At 61.7% G+C, this 16,698-nt stretch overlaps 1 protein-coding gene across 1 annotated transcript in view; it reads right to left on the minus strand.

Annotated features, from left to right (window-relative positions):
• Positions 1-16,698, minus strand: part of SPTBN5 (spectrin beta, non-erythrocytic 5) — a 48,618-nt gene that overhangs the window by 6,102 nt on the left and 25,818 nt on the right. Inside the window, exons 32-58 of the mRNA XM_077127548.1 lie at positions 15,579-15,782; positions 15,271-15,420; positions 14,663-14,767; positions 14,156-14,323; positions 13,554-13,703; positions 13,226-13,417; positions 12,885-12,980; positions 11,322-11,437; positions 11,114-11,228; positions 10,169-10,282; positions 9,886-10,007; positions 9,476-9,638; positions 9,120-9,308; positions 8,787-8,864; positions 7,936-8,108; positions 5,932-6,022; positions 5,654-5,800; positions 4,932-5,069; positions 4,590-4,846; positions 4,187-4,373; positions 3,757-3,969; positions 2,954-3,150; positions 2,620-2,824; positions 2,177-2,371; positions 959-1,114; positions 513-730; positions 172-361 (exon numbers count right to left, since the gene is read on the minus strand). Of these exons, the coding sequence (XP_076983663.1) occupies positions 172-361; positions 513-730; positions 959-1,114; positions 2,177-2,371; positions 2,620-2,824; positions 2,954-3,150; positions 3,757-3,969; positions 4,187-4,373; positions 4,590-4,846; positions 4,932-5,069; positions 5,654-5,800; positions 5,932-6,022; positions 7,936-8,108; positions 8,787-8,864; positions 9,120-9,308; positions 9,476-9,638; positions 9,886-10,007; positions 10,169-10,282; positions 11,114-11,228; positions 11,322-11,437; positions 12,885-12,980; positions 13,226-13,417; positions 13,554-13,703; positions 14,156-14,323; positions 14,663-14,767; positions 15,271-15,420; positions 15,579-15,782 (4,329 nt within the window). The remainder of the gene's footprint in view (positions 1-171; positions 362-512; positions 731-958; positions 1,115-2,176; positions 2,372-2,619; positions 2,825-2,953; positions 3,151-3,756; positions 3,970-4,186; positions 4,374-4,589; positions 4,847-4,931; positions 5,070-5,653; positions 5,801-5,931; positions 6,023-7,935; positions 8,109-8,786; positions 8,865-9,119; positions 9,309-9,475; positions 9,639-9,885; positions 10,008-10,168; positions 10,283-11,113; positions 11,229-11,321; positions 11,438-12,884; positions 12,981-13,225; positions 13,418-13,553; positions 13,704-14,155; positions 14,324-14,662; positions 14,768-15,270; positions 15,421-15,578; positions 15,783-16,698) is intronic.

Raw genomic sequence — 16,698 nt, forward strand, 5'->3', positions numbered from 1 at the left:
TGCTGTGGGTGGGATGCTAGGGGCGTGCAGGGAAGACCCCAGCCTGCCCGCCCGCCCTTCCCCCTTCTCTGGCTCTTTCTCCGCATTTCGTCTCTTCCTTTCCTGGTTTCCTGGCCTGGAGGAATCGGGCTCCATCCCCAGCTCAAACAGGCCCACCCTCTGCGCTTGCACCTCTGGGGACATGAAGTGGCCACTGTCCACCAGCTGCTGCCCCTCCCGCCGCACGTCTCGGGCCTGAAGGCGCAGCTCCTCAATTTCTCGCCCCAGCTCTTCAAGCTGCCCAAGGAGCTGCTCGGCTCCTGCCACGTCCTTGGCCAGAGCGTCCGAGGACACCAGCGCCTGCCTCTCCCGTGCCCATGCTCTGAGGATGGGGTGGGAGTGGACAGGGAAGGGAAGCCGTGTCAGGACTGGCAGGGACAGGGCCTGGGCTGAGCAGACAGAGCGAGAGGAGCAGGCGATCCCCCCACCGCAGGGCAGAGCGGAACCCACAGCCGAGGCAGGACATCACCTACAGCAGCTGCCCACAGCGCCGGAGGAAGGCGTGGCCCCGGGCAGCCTGCTCCAGCTGCTGGCCCCGCTGCTGGGCCTTCTCCTTCAGGGCGGCCCAGGCCCCCTGCACCTCGACCAGCTGCTTGGCCAGGCCCTCCTGAGCTGCGGGGTACAGCCAGCCCAGGCGGTGGGCCTCGCCCCGCAGCCGAGCGGCCTCCTTCTCCACAGCCACCAGCTCCCTCTGCAATGAGAACCCAAGGTCAGGCCCCACTGCCCCGACCCGACGCAGGCAAGCGCTCAGGGCGCCCTGGCCCTCTGTGGAGCTCATGCTGTTCTCCCAGGCCCCTCTACTCTGTCCCACAACCTGGGCCCTGAGGGGAGGGGATCTGGGTTTCTGGGGTGCAGGCTGAGGTACCCAGTCCCTGGGGTGGGAGGACCCAAGGCTCGGGGGAAGGGGCATGTGCCCCACCTCCAGGCGCCTGTGCTGTTGCTGCAGCGTCCGCACAGACAGCAGGTCGTGGCCTCCGCGTCCCTCCACGGTCAGGGCCACCTTCTCCTGCACCCAGCCCCGCAGCGCAGCTGCCGCCTGCTCGAAGCCGTGGACCTCGCGGGCCGCCGCCAGGTTCTGGAGGGGAGGGAGGGCCAGCTCCGGGCTGAGCTCTGCTCCCTGGCCCCCCTTTCTCCCTGCAGGCCGGCCCCCGAGGCGCCTTCTTTTTTAAGGCAAGGAGGACTTTTGGGGCATGGTGACTTTTACAACCCAGGTACAGAACACGCTGGGAGGGGCAGCTGAGCTGGTCAACAGAGGTGGGTGCTGTGGGTGGCATGGGAGGGCCCCGGGGGCCATTCAGTGAGGAGAGGGTCTGCAGCGCCCGGGAGACAGGCAGGGAGTGAGGCGGCGCCTTCCGGGCTGCCAGGGGCTCGGCCAGCCGGGCTGCTGACATCGAAACCACCAGCTGCGGCTGAGGGCTGGGGGCCGAGACCATGGAAGAGAACCGAAGGCTGATCTCCCTGCATTTACAGGGCAAGAGCGAGCGAGGCGAGTGGGGTAGAAGGGAGCCCCTCACGCCGCAATGGCGAGATCGAGCTGAGTTACACGTGTGTGGTGTGCAAGCAGAGCCCACGGCGGTGCCTCAGCAAATCTGAAGTCTGGTTTAGGGAGGGTTTAGAGGGACTCAGAAGCTGGGCAGATACGGCTTTTTGTTTCTTCTTGTTTTGTGCTGTCTGTACCAAAAAGGAAGGCAAATCGGCAGAGAGGGCCAGGAGTGGGCTGGGTGGGGGCGGCGGCGAAGGCCCCAATGTGCTTGGTGCTGGGAGATGGAGGCAGCTGCCCCCACGCACTCACCCGCGCCCTCACTCTCGTGCACACCCCCCCCACACACACGTACCGCTCACAGATACATGCACCACACACCCACACACCATGTGGAAACACACTCATTGTCACCTGCGTGTACCACCACACACATTCACACGTGTGCACATACCACACATACACAGGTGCGCACACACATATCACAAACGCTTGCTCATGCTGTCACACACACCCACTCACATGTACACACACCTATGCACTTACACACACACACACACACACACACACAGTGGTGGTGAGTCCGCTCGCCCTGGCCCAGGCATCAGGCACAGCCTCAGCCCCTCGGCTGCTCCTGGCCCGGCCAGGGACACCTACCTCTGTGCGGGCCTTTACTGCCCTGTCCAGCCTCTCCCAAGCAGCCTCGATGTGGCTCTTCTGGGCTTGAATCTGGGGAAAGTGCCCGGGAGCTCTGTGCTCCAGAGAGCCGGCCAGCTCCCTCAGCGCCTGCAGCCTGACCTGGCCCAGGCTCTGGACTTCCTTCCTAAAAGCCTCAAACTCCTCTTCCAGCGCCTGTGCGGAGTGGGGCCAGGCAGGGTCACTCTGGAGGTCCGGCAGCTCTCGGAGCTCACGAAGGCCTTGGCGGCATCTGGGAGCTCCGACGCTCCCCAGCCCTGCTTCTCAGCCCACAGGGGCCCAGAGACCCCCCACTTTCCCTCTGCTCACTCCCCGGCGTCCTGCCCACCCCAGAGCGCACACCTTCCTTGCCTCTGCGCCCCCTCAATGCACGCTCCCTGTAGGTTTGCCCGTGAGCCACTCACCTTGGTGGCTTCCAGGTCCTGCCCATAGTCCTGGGACTCGGCGGTGGCCGCCTTGCCGGCCAGCCAGGACCGGAGAAGCAGGGCCTCCTGCTCCAGGCCGTGCAGCTGCAGTTGCTCCCGCAGGCCTCGCGCCCGGCCCTCCGCGCCGCGCAGCAGCCCCGCGTGGGCCTCCCTCACCACCCGCACCTGGGCCAGCACCTTGGGGCTGAGGCAGGAGAGAGTCAGCCTGGAGAGGGGCCCTGTCCTCTCTCCTCTCTGTGCCAGTCCCAGCGCCTGTAGGGAGTGTCCTGCCCCTGCCCCTGCCCCTGTCCAGCTGGGCATGGTGCTGACCCACCTTTCTGGGTTCTGCCTGCCCTCCAGGAGCGCAGCCCGCTCCTGCAGCCTCTCTAGGCGGGGTTGGAACCCCTCCAGGTCCCTCCTGGTGGCCTCCAGCTGCCGCAGGAGGGTCCGCGTGGCCTCCATGCTCCGGCCCAGGTCCTCACTGTCTAGGATGCAGCCCCGACCTGCCAGCCAGGACTCGGCCTCCAGGAGCTGCGGCAACAGCAGATCTGGCTACCCTGGGCCACACGCCTCCCCTCCCCAGACAGGGACCCCGGCCTAGGCTGTGCCGCCTCAAGATTAGAGCACTGTGTTCTCCACCTAGGGCTGCACCTTAGGGTCACCTGGAAAGCTTTTAAACCACCCGGGGGCGGGCCACGGTGGCGCAGTGGCAGTGCTCCTGCCTGCCATGCCAGAGACCTGGGGTCCATTCCTGGGGCCTGCCCATACAAAAAACAAACAAACAAACAAACTACCTGGGCCCACCCCTGAGGGTTCAAATTTGGGTCTAGAATACGGCCTGAGCATCAGTAATTTTTTAAAGGTTCCAGGTGATTTCAATGTAAAGCGCAGGTTGAGAACCACCGGTTTTGAAGAAACAGTGGAATGAAGCAGAGCAAATAAAAAACCAAGCCAGTGGCGCTTTTGCTGGGAAACGTGCAGAAGGAAGACCTGGCGGTAGGAGCCCATTTACTGAGGAGGCAACAGAGACACACAGAGAGCCAGGAGCCCCCGGGGGGTGCCCTCCAGGCTGCACACACTTGGGGTGTGCGTGGGCCCCAGATCCCCGGCCCTGTGCTCTCCAGGCCGCCCCCTCACCTCAGTCAGAAACTGCTGGGCCTCTAGTGCCTGCTGCAGCCGCCGCCTCCTCCGCGCCGCCTCCGCCTGCAGGTGGCCCACGGCGCTCTCCAGGCCCCGCACGCGTGCGGCCACCTCGCGGGCGGCAAAGTGCCCGGCCCGCACCAGCGCATGGCCCGCACCCACCACCGCCTGGGTCAGGGTCTCGCGGCTGCTTATCTCGCTCTCCAAGTTCTGCGGAGCAAGGGCAAGGCAGGCCCGGGGCGCTGCTGGGCATTCCTCAAGGGACCCCCGTTGTTCAGCCTGAAGGGTGGACCCCAAAGGCCTACCTCCCGAAGCCCCCCAAGGCCAGGAGCGCCCAGTGGGGCCGCGGTGCCATTTTCTGGGCCCACTGGAGTCTCGGCGCTCTGAGGGCAGACCCCACCCCTCCCGCTCCTGGGGGTGCCGCCACCTGGTGCTTCTCCTGCAGGTGCCACATAGCGTCCAGACTCTGGCCGAGGTCCTGGGCTGAGGCCAGGGGCAGCTTCTCCTGCACCCAGGCCATCTCTTCGTCGACGTCCCTGAAGAACTGGTGGAGGAGGCGGCGGGCCTCCAGGGCTGCCCTGCGCTCCTGCAGCGGCTCCCGCAGGCTCTCGAAACTGCGGCAGTGAAGGCGGGGACAGAAGAGGTGGGAACCCTTAGGAGTAGGGCTGGACGGGGACATGGAGCTCACCCCCTCTGTGCCCCTTGTGGGATGCGGAGGAGAAGCCCTGAGAGGGCATGAGATGGGCCCGGGGGTGGGTGTCCCTCTAGGAAGGCAGGGAGCAAGGGGGCGAGGAGGCCCTGCGCCAAGGCCGGGGCTCGGGCGGCTCTACCTCTGCAGCAGCCACCGGGCCTGCTCTTCCAGGTCTTTGGCAAGGCAGGGGCCTTCCTTGGCAAAGGCCTGGGCCTGGTCCAGCAGGGCCCGTGCGCGCCTGGCCTGCCCTTCCACGGCTGCCTCCAGCTCTCCCTGTGCCCCCAGGAGCTCGGCCACCCTGGGCACATCCTGCTCCCCGAGGGCGGCTCGCAGCTCAGCCTCCACGGGCTCCAGGCAGCTCTCCAGCTCCTCCAGGCTCCGCTGGAGACGCAGGGCCTGGAGTGGAACGTGAGGTGGGCGCTCTGCAGGGAGGCCTGGCACCCCACCCAGCCTGCTTGGGAGCCCGCATGCACAGCCGCACCTCACAGGCCTCCTGCAGCTTGGCCGCCTTCCCCTGGCATTTGGCCTGCAACTGGTCCCAGAGCTCTCCCAGCTCCTGCAGCCGCTCCCGGACGGTCTCTGAGGCCAGGAGGCTACCCTGCAGCAGCCTCTGCCCCTCCTGCAGCCACAACATGGGCACACACTTCACGGACTCAGAACTGCTGGTCTTAGGTGCCTTTGTGTTAGCTTAAACCACCAGCCCTGTGGCCACAGTCTCTGGGTGCTAGCTGTGTGATCTTTGGCAATCTCCTTAACCTCTCTGAGCCTCATTGTCCTTATTCATTAAATGGGGGACAATAATGGATTATTCTGCTTAAATGAGAGAAAACAAAATACCTAGCAGGGCCCTTTATACCAGAGGGAAGCCACCCTGGGCTTAGGGCCTGCCCTTTAAATGTCAGAGAGAACATTTTCAAGGTGCTGTGCTTTGACTCCTTTACCCACAGGCCTGCTGGTCTTGCCTCACTGTAACTCGAACGTCTCTCAAGATAGTTTTTAAAACCATCATGTCAGAAGCTTATCTTTAAAAGTGACTGAAAAGGCATTGTCTTTGGAGATCGCCTCCAGGGGAAACAACTGCTTCTCACTGCAGTCTCTGCTTAGCCTGGTGCACGGCACACAGAGAGCACCCAGTGAACGCTGGCCATGCATCGCTGGGGTTCAGTCCACTGCAGGACTGCCCTGGGCCCCATGTGGCCTCACCGTCTGCAGCCCCTGCTGTAGCTGCGCGATGGAGTCCAGCTCCGCCTGGAGATTCTGCTGCTTCTGCTGCTGTGCCTGCAGCGTGGCCAGGTCCCGCCAGCCCTCGTCCGGGGCCACCATGGTCTTCTCCCTCAGCCACGTGGCTGCCTGGGTGGATGGGAAGGACCAGGCTCTGCTGCCTGCCTGGGGCCCTCCCCCTTGCCCCCAACGGAAGGGTGGCCTCTCCCTGGGGCCACTCCTCCCACCCAGACCACCTCCTCTTCCCAAGTGAGGGGAACCTCATAGGAATCCTGCAGGAAAGTCTGCAGTGGCCGGAGCTCCTCCAGCTGGTGACGGTTGGTCCCTGCTAGTTCCAGGAGCGCCTTTTTCCTGCAGAAGGAGGGTCTCCTGGGCTCTCAGGTCCGCCTCCACCCAGGACCTGGAGCTGCTAGGTGTGGGAGCGTGCAAGCATGCCCTCCCCCTGACCCCGAGCCTGGGACTGCCTCTGAAACAGAGGTGTGCTCCATCTCTCCTCTTTATTAATGTTTAAACGGCTCTTTTGATCATGCATTGATATTAGAAAGAAATTTTTGAGCAGGCATCTCCCTGAAATACATATTTTGATGTTAAATACACGAATGCACAAAAATAGTAATTAGAAATGAGATCTATAAAATCAATAGGAATATTTTTCTAATAAACAAACAAAAATAAATCTCATATTTAAATTCATTTTCTCCCCACCCCATGCTGCCCCACTGTGGGCCACGCACGCCTCACCCTGTCACCCTCTCCCCCTCCTCCACTGATGTGTGTATGAACCTTCCTCTCCCCTTCTGGGGCCGCCATAAAGCATGAGCGTGGAGAGGGCTGGGGGAGATGCTTGATGGCAATGGAGACTCCCTCCCAGAGGGCGGCGGGAGCCTGGGTCAGGTGGGGACCCCGGGTGGCGCTGTGCTGGGTTGGGCTGGTTGGAAGCCACTGAAGACGACTGGGAGACAGCGTGGTGGTGACAGAGGCAAGCAAACCTTTGCCACTTGTCAATTCAAGGACCTCTGTGGGTGACCCAGGTGGGCCCACCTGCAATGCACCAGCACGGGAGCCAGAAACATATGGGTGCTGCTGGGGGTGTGTCCGGGAAGGACAGAGACCCCTGCCAGCCTGGGCTCCAGCATTTGGCCAATTCTGCCTTTATCTAAAAGTTTGAGTTGCTGGACAAGGCGTCCAAACCTGATGAGTGTTTTTTTAATTGTAAAATATATACACAAAGCAAGGAAAGAAATAAAAAGCAATGATTTTCTAAGTACACTTCAACAAGCAGTTACAGAGTTTGTCAAGGGCTACCATTCCACTAGCTCAGATTTTTTTCTCCTAGCTGCTCCTAAACACTGGGGGCTAGAAGGAATGTTAATATAGTGATTGAGCAGCCCTTCTCGTCTGCTAAATCCCATTTTCTGTTACACCTCCACCTCCTCCTTTAATCCTTCACCCAATCTATAGGAATCTTTGGGCAATGTTCCTTCTGACTTTTTCATGTTGAGAAGGGGTGTCCACACTAAAGGATAAGGGGATGAAATTAATTGATAATCCTGGAGAGGCTGGAGCCTGAGTTTCAGGATTGATCTGACCTAGGAACCCTCTGGGAATTAGAGGTTCCAGGAAGGCAAACCCAGTGCCTGAAACCTCCACAGAGTCTCAGTTTGAGCCTGAGGTGTTCTTAAGAGTCAACAGGAGTGGTGATGATTGGGGTCCGATGAGCTTTTATACAGAAAGAAGATGAGCCTCGGTAGCTCATAAACCGGTCGGAGGAAATGCATCCGTGGCTGACCGTCGGCTACACCAGGAGGAGAAAGCAGGCTCTGCGCATGTGCGCCCCATGGGGCAGGCCCTCACGCCTTCAGTGCGGATGTGAGACTCGACGAGGATAGGACGTTGCCCAAAGCTTGGCCATTGGTGGGCAGTACGGGACCCACCGACCCTGGAGGGCCATGCCACCTCCCACTTCATTATACGTTTTTCTCTCTTCATTTCCTAGTGAAAGTTTCTTTTGCAAAACTCCAACCCCCCTCATCAGCTGAATGCAGAAGGAAGTGGGGTCTCCTGTGCATTGTCTGAGGTCCATGACCACGGCCCACGGCAGGGCCGGGAGTGGCGGGGGCTTCTGGCCCATGGACCCCAGTCCTCAGAGAAGGCGGGTGAGCCTGGAGCCGAGGGGTGGGGGAAGGCAGGAAAGGGAGGCCCGGGATGCCCGATGCCCACGCCAGCGCACCCACAGCCCCCTTCACCCCAGAGCCACGAGGTACCTCAGGAGCACGGCCTGGCACCTGCCCAGGGCGCTCTGGGCCTCGGGGTGTCCGGCCAGGTGCAGGCTGCGGGCCGCGGCCTCCAGAGCGCTGATGGTCACTGCCTGCGCCTCCAGGCCCTGTTCGAGCATCTTGTGCTTCCACAGAAGGGTCTCCACGTCCGCAGAGGGGTCCTGGCAGGGGCGGGAAGCCTGACGCTGTCCACGGTGCTGCCCCCTCCTCCCCCAGCCTATGGCTTTTCCACCCACAGTCATCCTCAAACACTCATCCACATGGCCGTCACTCTGCCCACGGAGCCCCCCCCCCCCCCCCGCCTCAGGTCCTAGTTCTCCAGCCTGCGCCTGGCTGTAGGGCACTGACCCTCAACCAGGAGTGGTACTGGGCATAGGGGACACGTATAGGAATTTCCAGGGCAGAGGGAGTTTTTTACACGCCCTCTCTGAACTCCCAGTAAGGCCACATCTGCATGGGGCAGTTTAGCCCCTAACTACTCTCTGAGGTCTCCCATGAATTAGGCTTGTCTGCCAAAGGGGCTGGAGCAGTGGTGGGGAAACAAACCTCTGGGAGCATGGAAGTGAGGAGGGCAGAGGTGAGAAACACGGTGGAAGGAGAGAGTGGGTTCCAGGGCCACACCCTCGTCCTCTAAGCCCCTATGGCCCTCCCCTTGGAGCACCAGGCACACAACAAATGCTCAGTGCCCATTTGGTAACTGACTAATGGAAAAGTGAAGGGTGGAGGAGAAGCCAGAAGAAGGGTGGCCCCTTTGGCCTGGGGAGCTCAGGCAGCACTGGATGGTTTACTCCCTAGCACAGCTTTTGTGAATCCTTCCCCAGTCTTGCCTGGGCATGAGCCTCCAGATCCTCGCTGGCCAGGGAGGCTTCCTTGTCACAGAGCCAACTTTCAATCCTCTCCACAGAGCTCAGAAAGAGCTGTTGAGAAAGGAGAAGGCAAGCGAAAGTCTGCGGTGATCCTTTCCATGGCCCAGGTTGGGGAACCAGGGGCCTAGCTTGACAGAACGGCGCACAGCAGGCAGGCCTTGCTCTGGGTGAGCCGAAGGTGAGGGGAGGGTGTGGAGAAGGCCCTGGCACAGCCGCCTCTCTGGCTTCGGACTTCCCCAGGAGCAGCGGGGCAGGCCCAGACGGGTGGGAGGGGCGGCCAGAGGCTGAAGCATGGCTTATGTTTACCTGTAGTTCCAGGGCTTGCTGCAGCTGTCCCTCGCGCTCCTGCCAGGCCCCTTCCAGGCTGTCCAGCTCCTGTTCTAAATCAGCCAGGGTCTGGCGGATGTTGGGGGTGGACGGGTGCAAAGCTGCGAGCAGCTGCTGCCCAGTGCTTCGGGCCAGGCAGATACTGTCTATTCGGGAGTCCAGCTCGGCCTGTAACAAGACGGGGCTCAGTTCCTCAGAGGCTGAGGCCCAGGGGGAAGGACGAGCTGAGGGAGTGGAACGGAAGAGGAGAGGCAGGGGCAGGAGCTGGAGACAGGAATCAAGAGCAGGTTAGGGGCAGGAGCGAGGGGTGGGCAGACAGGAGGCCCGCGGCTCACCTTGCACTGCTGGTGCTCCTCTGCCATCCGGCGGGCCTCCGCGGGGCTGCGGGGGGTGCTGCCCACGTCCATCTCAGCCCGCAGCCCCCTGGCCCAGACCACGAGCTCCTGCAGCATTGCCTGGAGCTTCTGAGCTTGGTGCGAGGCACCCAGCAACTCCCTCCTGCCCACAGGGTTCAGCAGCCAGTCCCACCAGCGCCTCCTCTCCTGTCCCTTAAACCCACAGCCCCGGAAGGAGCCGCGGGCTGGGGCAGGGAGTGAGGCCCGGTGACAGTACGTGCAGTTATTTGAAGGGTGGAGAAAGAATCTCAGGGGAGAGCATAGGGGCCAAGGGGAAGTGCCGGGACTGAGATGCTGGGAAAGATGGGTGAGGGAGGGCAGTGAGGGAACGAAGCCCAAGGGGGCCGTACCACTTCTGGGCCCTGCTCCGGAGCTGCCGCCAGCCGTCCATCACCTCCCGCTGCCTGCGGCGGAGGCCGTGCGCCGCCCCGGGCCTTCTCTGGCAGAGGCGGCTCACCTCGGGCTCTAGGTGCTGTGGGGGAAGGGCAGAGGCTGGGGCCGGAGCCAGGCTGGGCTGGGGGGCACCCCCCGCCCCGGGCATGTGGGCGACCAGGCGGGTGGACCTGGCTGGCTCTCAAAGTCCCAAAGCCCCCTCCTCGTCATGCCTGCCGGGGGTCCGCCCCGCACCCCCACCTCCACCCGGGCCTGGATGAGACCCAGTCCCTGCTCCAACTCCGCGTGTCTCCGCAGGAGCCGCTCCACGCTGTCCAGGTCCTCCCCGTGGCCGAGGGTCTGGATCAGGGCGTCCTGGGGAGGAAGGGGGGTGTCACAGCTGCACGGTCGCAGGCGGGCCACCCGGGCCCGTTGACGCATCTGTGCAGGGCCAGCTGCGGGGTTTCTGTGTGCACCGCAAACACCCTGCTCAATTCCTGCCCCTAACGGGGAGGTCAGCCGTCCTTCTGTGGGAGGGAGTGGGCTCGGCCCCGAGCACAGCGCCCCCTTTATGTGGAAGAGGAGCGTGCCCGGGTGAGCCGGCAGGCTCGGAGCTTCCTCTGCGGAGACCACCCCACACGTGTGTGACGCTTCCTTGTATGCGGTCGCGTGTGAGTCTCAGGGCTTTGAGGGTGCTCAGCGTTACAGGGAGGAGCGAGGGCAGCCAGGCCCGGGCCGGGCGGCGTGGGGACAGGGACCGTGCGGGAGTGAGAGCAGGGCCCCATCTGCTGCGCACGCTCCTCAGACGGTCCGGAGCTCCTTAACTTCGGCCTCTGGCGACTTCCCGCTGGCATTCCCTGTGGGTGCCGACACACCCTGGGGGACTCCTGCAGGTTCTGGCCTTGCTTGGGGCTGGAAGGAGGCAGATGGGGTGCGTTCCGGCTTCTGTTTCCGTGGTGCATCTCAGGGAGCTGGAGCAGGTGGGCCAGACTCCAAGCTTGCAGCACCGGCTTTGATGGTCCAGGGCAGATCCCAAGGGAGGGATGCCCTGGTGGGCCCCCCGGATGGGACCTACATCTGCGAACCCCAGACCGAGGAGGGGAGGCAGACGAGGGGCGAGACACCCAGGGCTCTTGGGGGGGGTGCCCCCTCGGCCTGACTGTGCTTTGCTCGCAGCGTACGCTGGGACCCCCTTCTGCCCCCTACCTTCTCCACAATCCTCTCGGTGACCCCATCCAGCTCTCGGGATAACGTGTGTATCTCCAGGGCCCCATCAAGTTGCCGCTGGTACTGGAGCAGGTTTCCATGGAAACGGCTCCACCTGGTAGAGGGGGTGTGTGTGGGCAAAGTTGGGTCTCGATGGCGCTCCAGCCCCTCCTCCCAGCCCCACTGCTTTCCCCAGCCCGGGACTGGCCTGTCGGTGAGCTGGTTTCGCCGCTGGCAGATGACCTTGACCTCCTCAGGGTCCCGGCTCTTGAGCTGCAGTGACAGGTCGTGGATGCTCCTGACGTGGGCTTCAACCACGGTGCCCTGGGGGGAGGCGCAGGGTGAGGGCATGGTCCCTGCCCCTGCAGAGCCCCTTCCTTGCACCGTGGTTGGCAAGTGCAGGGTCCGCCTGGTGCAAGAGAGAGTGCGGTGCAGCATGCCTGGGGGATGGGAGGCGGCGGCCGCCTCTGCCGTGGCTGGGGCCCGAGGCCACCCTTTCCCAGATGCGGTGCCCACAGCCCCCGGAAGTCACCCTTAAAGGCCAGAAAATGTGCAACCCAGGTCGGGTGCCAGGCGGGAGACGGAGGCTGGGCTTGCACAGGAGCTTTGATAGTGAAAACACAGCTTCTTGGAAGAAGAAAGGCAAAGTGAGAGGTGGAACAAAGTGGGGAGCTCTGGTCCCCTGGGGGTTGGGGGTCCTGGCCCTGAGGACCTGCCTGGGCTGTGGCTGCTCTGACACTGGGGGCAGGGGGCACAGGTACATGGGGAGGAGTCCCCAGCAAGCGGGACTACACCTAGTAAAGCCACCTTGCATTTGTAGAGCATGTTTCCAGTTTCCAAAGCACTTCCCTATGAAAGGTGTCTTATGACGAAGCAGGGAAGGGTCTTTCTCTCCTGGTAGATGCCTGAGCCCAGCTCAGAGAATTAACACTTAATTCGTGGCAGTGCCATGGTTCGCACCAGCTCCCCTACATCTAGGACTCATCTACCCCTCACCCCACTCAGCATCTGTGGAATCCCACCATTTACAATGGATATCTTAGATCTTAGCCCTACACCCCTTTCAAAAATTCCATAGTCATATCAGGGGATGAGGTGGACATATTTGGTCTCTAACACCTGATTGTGAATCTTTTTTGTCAAGTTCTTTCCTCTACACCACATAAAACAAACAGATGCTGTGTGTGTGCGTGTGTGTGTGTGTGTGTGTGTGTGTGTGTTGGGGATGGGGAGATGCTGAAATAGTCACACTGAAGGAAAGTTTTGAGCAGATGCTGCTTATTGATGAGTCACTATATTCCATGCACATGCGCTTTCTTAAATAAAAGCTTTCTATTTTGAAATAATGACAGACACAGGAAATTGCAAAAGTAGTACAGAGAGGTCTCATGCACCCTTCACTCTGCTCCCCCAGCAGTAATGTCTTACATAACTAGAGTACAACGTCTCACCAGGAAATTAAAGACTTTACTCAGATTTCCTCAGTTTTTCTGCGTACCCATCACTGCATAAGTGTGCCGAGTCCAGTTCTGTGCAATTTCACCACATTACATCACCACCACACACAGGCTATCTTACCTACGAAGGAGGCATTATCCCATTTTAAAGATGAAGAAAAGAAGGCTCGGCAGAGCCTGCCTAAGCGTGTGCAAGTAGTAAGTGCAGAGTCAATTCCTGAGCCCCCACGTGGCTCCAGAGCCTCTATTTCCTTCCCTGCCCCTAGCTGTACTTCCCATGGTGACCTCTCCCCGGGCAGGCCAGGCCCTCTTACCCCCGCCGAGGCTCCGAGGAACTGGCGGAGGCGCCCGCTGAGCTGCAGGCAGTGCTCCAGGTCCCGACCCAGGTCACCGACGTGCAGTGTCACCTCCTGCGGAGGCCGAGGGCCAGGGAAGGGTAAGGTTAGGGTGAGGCGGGGTGGGACGCTGAGCACAGGCCCCAGATGCACTCGGCGCCTGGCACCAGCTGCTGGGGCAGTGTCGGGGCAGGGGGAGGATTTGGGGGTGGGGGCTGGGGGCTGGGCCTCCTGTCAGAGAGCCAGGGAACTGCAGGCCTGGGGCTCCCCATCGGCCCATCTCTCAGTTCCCCCCACCCGCTGCCCAGCTGGGCCTCCACCTTCTCTTGGATCCAGGCCTCTGCAAGGTCCGCTCTCTGCAGGAAGTCCAGGACGTCCCGCTTGTCCTCCAGGTCCCGGCCCCGCATGGCCACTGCCTGCCTCAGCCCGTCCCAGTGCTCTTGCAGCGCCCTCAGCCTCTGGGAGACGGCGCCCGCCTGGGGGGGACTCTGTGCCAAGAGCACCTCTCCCTGCTGCGGAGAGAGGGGGCATCAGGAGACCCTGCCTGGTGCACTTCTTCCTGCTTTTCCAACGTCACAGACTCCCCCTACCCCCCGGCCATCCTGGAGACCACACTCTGGGGCGCAGGGTGGAGGGCCCGGCTGTTACCTTGGACACAGAGGTTATGACTTCCTCGTGGGCCCGGACTTCAGCCTCAAAGGCCTGGTGCTTCCGCAGGTGCTTCCGCGCATCTTTCAGGTCCCCAGAAGGGACAGGCGCTTCCAGCTGCTGGGCCCGCTCCTGGATCCAGTCCTCGGCCTGGGGCAGGGGCGGGGACACGAGTCCCAGTTGCCTCCCCCACAGCGCAACCTGCCAGTTCGTCCTCCGCCCTGCCTGTCCTAATGCTGGGCAGTCCCTGGCACCTGAGAACCAGGGGCTCCGTCCCAGGAAGACATGCCCAGACCCAGCTGGCCTGTAGCTGCAGGAGGTGACTGGGAGGAGCTTTGGGGGGGGGGTCTCACCTTGGTCCTGTAGCCCGCCCCTCTGCCTCCCTGTGCCTCGGCCCTGCTGGAGCTCAGGAAATGGGGGTGGGGGTGGGGGGTCTCCACACACAGGGTCTTTGAATCTTAAGCATTCTGGGCTCCAGCTCCAGCTGGGCCTCTGGAAGGCCATTTAACTGTCCAGATGCCCATGTCCTCATCACAGGGTTGCGATGAGGCCCGAGGGAGCTCTCATTGTGGGGGGCTCCGGGTGGGGGTGGTCCCTCTGACCTGGGCCACAGCCCTGGTGAAGCTGGCGCTCAGCAGAGAGGTTTGGAGGGCGTGTCCCCGGCTCCCCGCCAGTTCCTTGACTCGAGCCCGGTGTGCCAGCACCGTGTCCAGCGCGTCCTGTGCCCTGGGGCCCTGGAACGTCTTCGCCTGCTCACGCAGCGCCGCCTCCTGGGGGGGGTGGGGGGATGGGGCACAGCCTACTGTTCTCCTGCCCCAGGGTGGCTGCAGCCAGACCACACTGCTCCCCTGTGGCCATGTGACACAGACAGAGCCAAATGCCCCCTATGATGCCTGCAGTGTGACCCGCCCAATCCTGGGCGTGTTGGAGCCGCAGGTGTAATTCCGCCCAGGCCGCCCCAGGCAGACAGCCCCGGCCCCACCACGCGGCGCCTGCACGGCCTCTGGGAACACGCCAAGTGCCCGCTCTTCCCATTCAGGACTCTCCAAAGTCCCTGGACGTCCCCCAACCCCACCCCAACCATAACCCGGGCTCCCTGAGCCCATTACCTTCTCATCCTGGGCGGTCAGCACCTTCCGGAGGGCCTCGTGCCTGCGCATCACCGGCTCCACTTCTTCCTCTGAGCTCCCTGGGACACCGGTTTGCAGGGACACCTGGCAGGCCAGGCAAAGGCCAGCAAGGGTGGTTGGGAGATGCCCAGTGGCTCCGGCAGGATTCCAGGGAGCAGACAGTCATCAAGGATGGCCAGCATCTCTGTCCCCAGGCATCTGTGCTGAGGGAGGGCCCCTGGGCTCTCTGGGGTGAAGGGAGGGACCTTGGGGTGGGGCGGGGCCATGGAAGTACCTGGCCGGAGGGGGGAAGTCACGAGAGGAGTGGGAACCCAGGCTGGAGGGCTAGAAATACCTCAACCTCTGCACAAAGTGGGGTGCATGATCAACCTCTGCTCACCTTCATGGGGGCTCAGTCTGGGGTGGGGGCAGGGGTGGCACTGGTGGAGGCTCAGGTCCCCCCAGCACTCTACTCTGGCCAACAGGGAGGATAAGTCAAGAGCCTCTGAACTCCATATCAGAGAAAAAGCCAAAGCCCAGGAAGCAAGGGAGAGTGGAGGAGAGGGAATGCTGGGATGTGAGAGTGTGCGCAGGGAGAGGGGACCTGCCTCCTGGGCCACGAGGATCTTGTCGAGGCGGCTACACTCTCTGAGGAAGAACTGCTCCCGGTGCAAGGCCTGCAGCCTCTCGTGCTTCTGCTCCCAGACCTGGAACACCTGCTCCCGTGCATCCTGCAGGGCTCGCAGCCTTTCCTGGACCTGAGGACGGGCACAGGGGAGTCTAGACTGGGAGAGTGGCGTGGACTCCCAGGTAAGCCTCTGAGAAGAGGCCGGCATGGCATCTGAGGCAGGGCCCGAGGTGGTCAGGCACAGGCTAGACCAGGCAGGCTGGGGACACACTGGAAAATGGGGCCCACCTCCTTGGTGGCAGCCCCCGCAGCCAGAAGTGCCTCCTGGCCCAGCTGGGTGGCCCGTTGGTACCGCTCGTCTTGGACCTTCAGCTCTGCCCGAAGCTGTTGGTGGATGCTGAGCTTTAGGGAGCTGCCGCCCAGGTCCTGGGAGCTCTCCTCCAACTGCAGTTCTTGCTGCACACCGGCTGCCCAAGAGGTATAGTCCCACACCTGGATCCAGTGGGCAGGGAATGGAAGGAGAGAGCAGGGTGAGGGCTGGGGTGGGCACAGCAGAGACCAGACACATAGGAAAAATTTCAGTCCACCTGGATCCACTCACACATCAGTGCTGCCCCAACTTGTCCCAGGCCAGAGCCTCCTGCGAGGCTCCAGGGGCCCTTTGTCACCTGATTCCTTTGTTCTCATTCAACCTAATCTCCCCGGGCCCATGCAGCCTCCACGCGGGCCAGACCAGCCTCCCTCCTTTGATGAGCCTTGTCACCACCCTGTGCTCTTGCTGCCTCCTCTTCTGCTCAGTTGCCTTCCACTTCTGCAACCCTCACCCTTTCTTCAAGGGCCAAGGCCTTTTTGCTTCATAAAGCCCTTCATGGCTTCTTGCTGTCTCACTGCTCTCCTCATCCTCTCAATGCCTAGTTTAACACTCACAGACTATTTCTTGTTGAGCCGTGTAGAATCAGAACATTAGAGCTGGAGGGGCTTTGCATTCTTGTTCAAACATCTTACAGCATAGATGAAAAAGGTTAAACAGCGTGTGTGTGAAAGAGTCTTACAAACTCTAAGTACTCAACAAATGCAGGGTAACAAACTAGAATTAAGGGCTTGTTCCAGCCCATACTGCTAGGAAATATCAGAACTGAGTACCTGAATTCAACCTTTTTGCAGTATCACAATTTGGGCCATCTGGTCTACCAGGCACCAGGACGTGGGGACTTCCGGGACAGCCCACAGTCAGGACTTACTGGTCCAACCTGACTCTGTGAGGCATTAGGCCGAGCACCTCAGCTAGATAAGCTCCCTGAGGGCAACTGCATCTTACATAGCTTCTATATTGCCCTCTTCTCTCCACCCTTGCTCCTAGCAGAGAGCTGAACACAGATGTTAAATAGACACTGGCTGATCTAGAAGA

The sequence above is a fragment of the Tamandua tetradactyla genome, chromosome 14 (assembly GCF_023851605.1).
Source record: "Tamandua tetradactyla isolate mTamTet1 chromosome 14, mTamTet1.pri, whole genome shotgun sequence".
Taxonomy (NCBI): domain Eukaryota; kingdom Metazoa; phylum Chordata; class Mammalia; order Pilosa; family Myrmecophagidae; genus Tamandua; species Tamandua tetradactyla.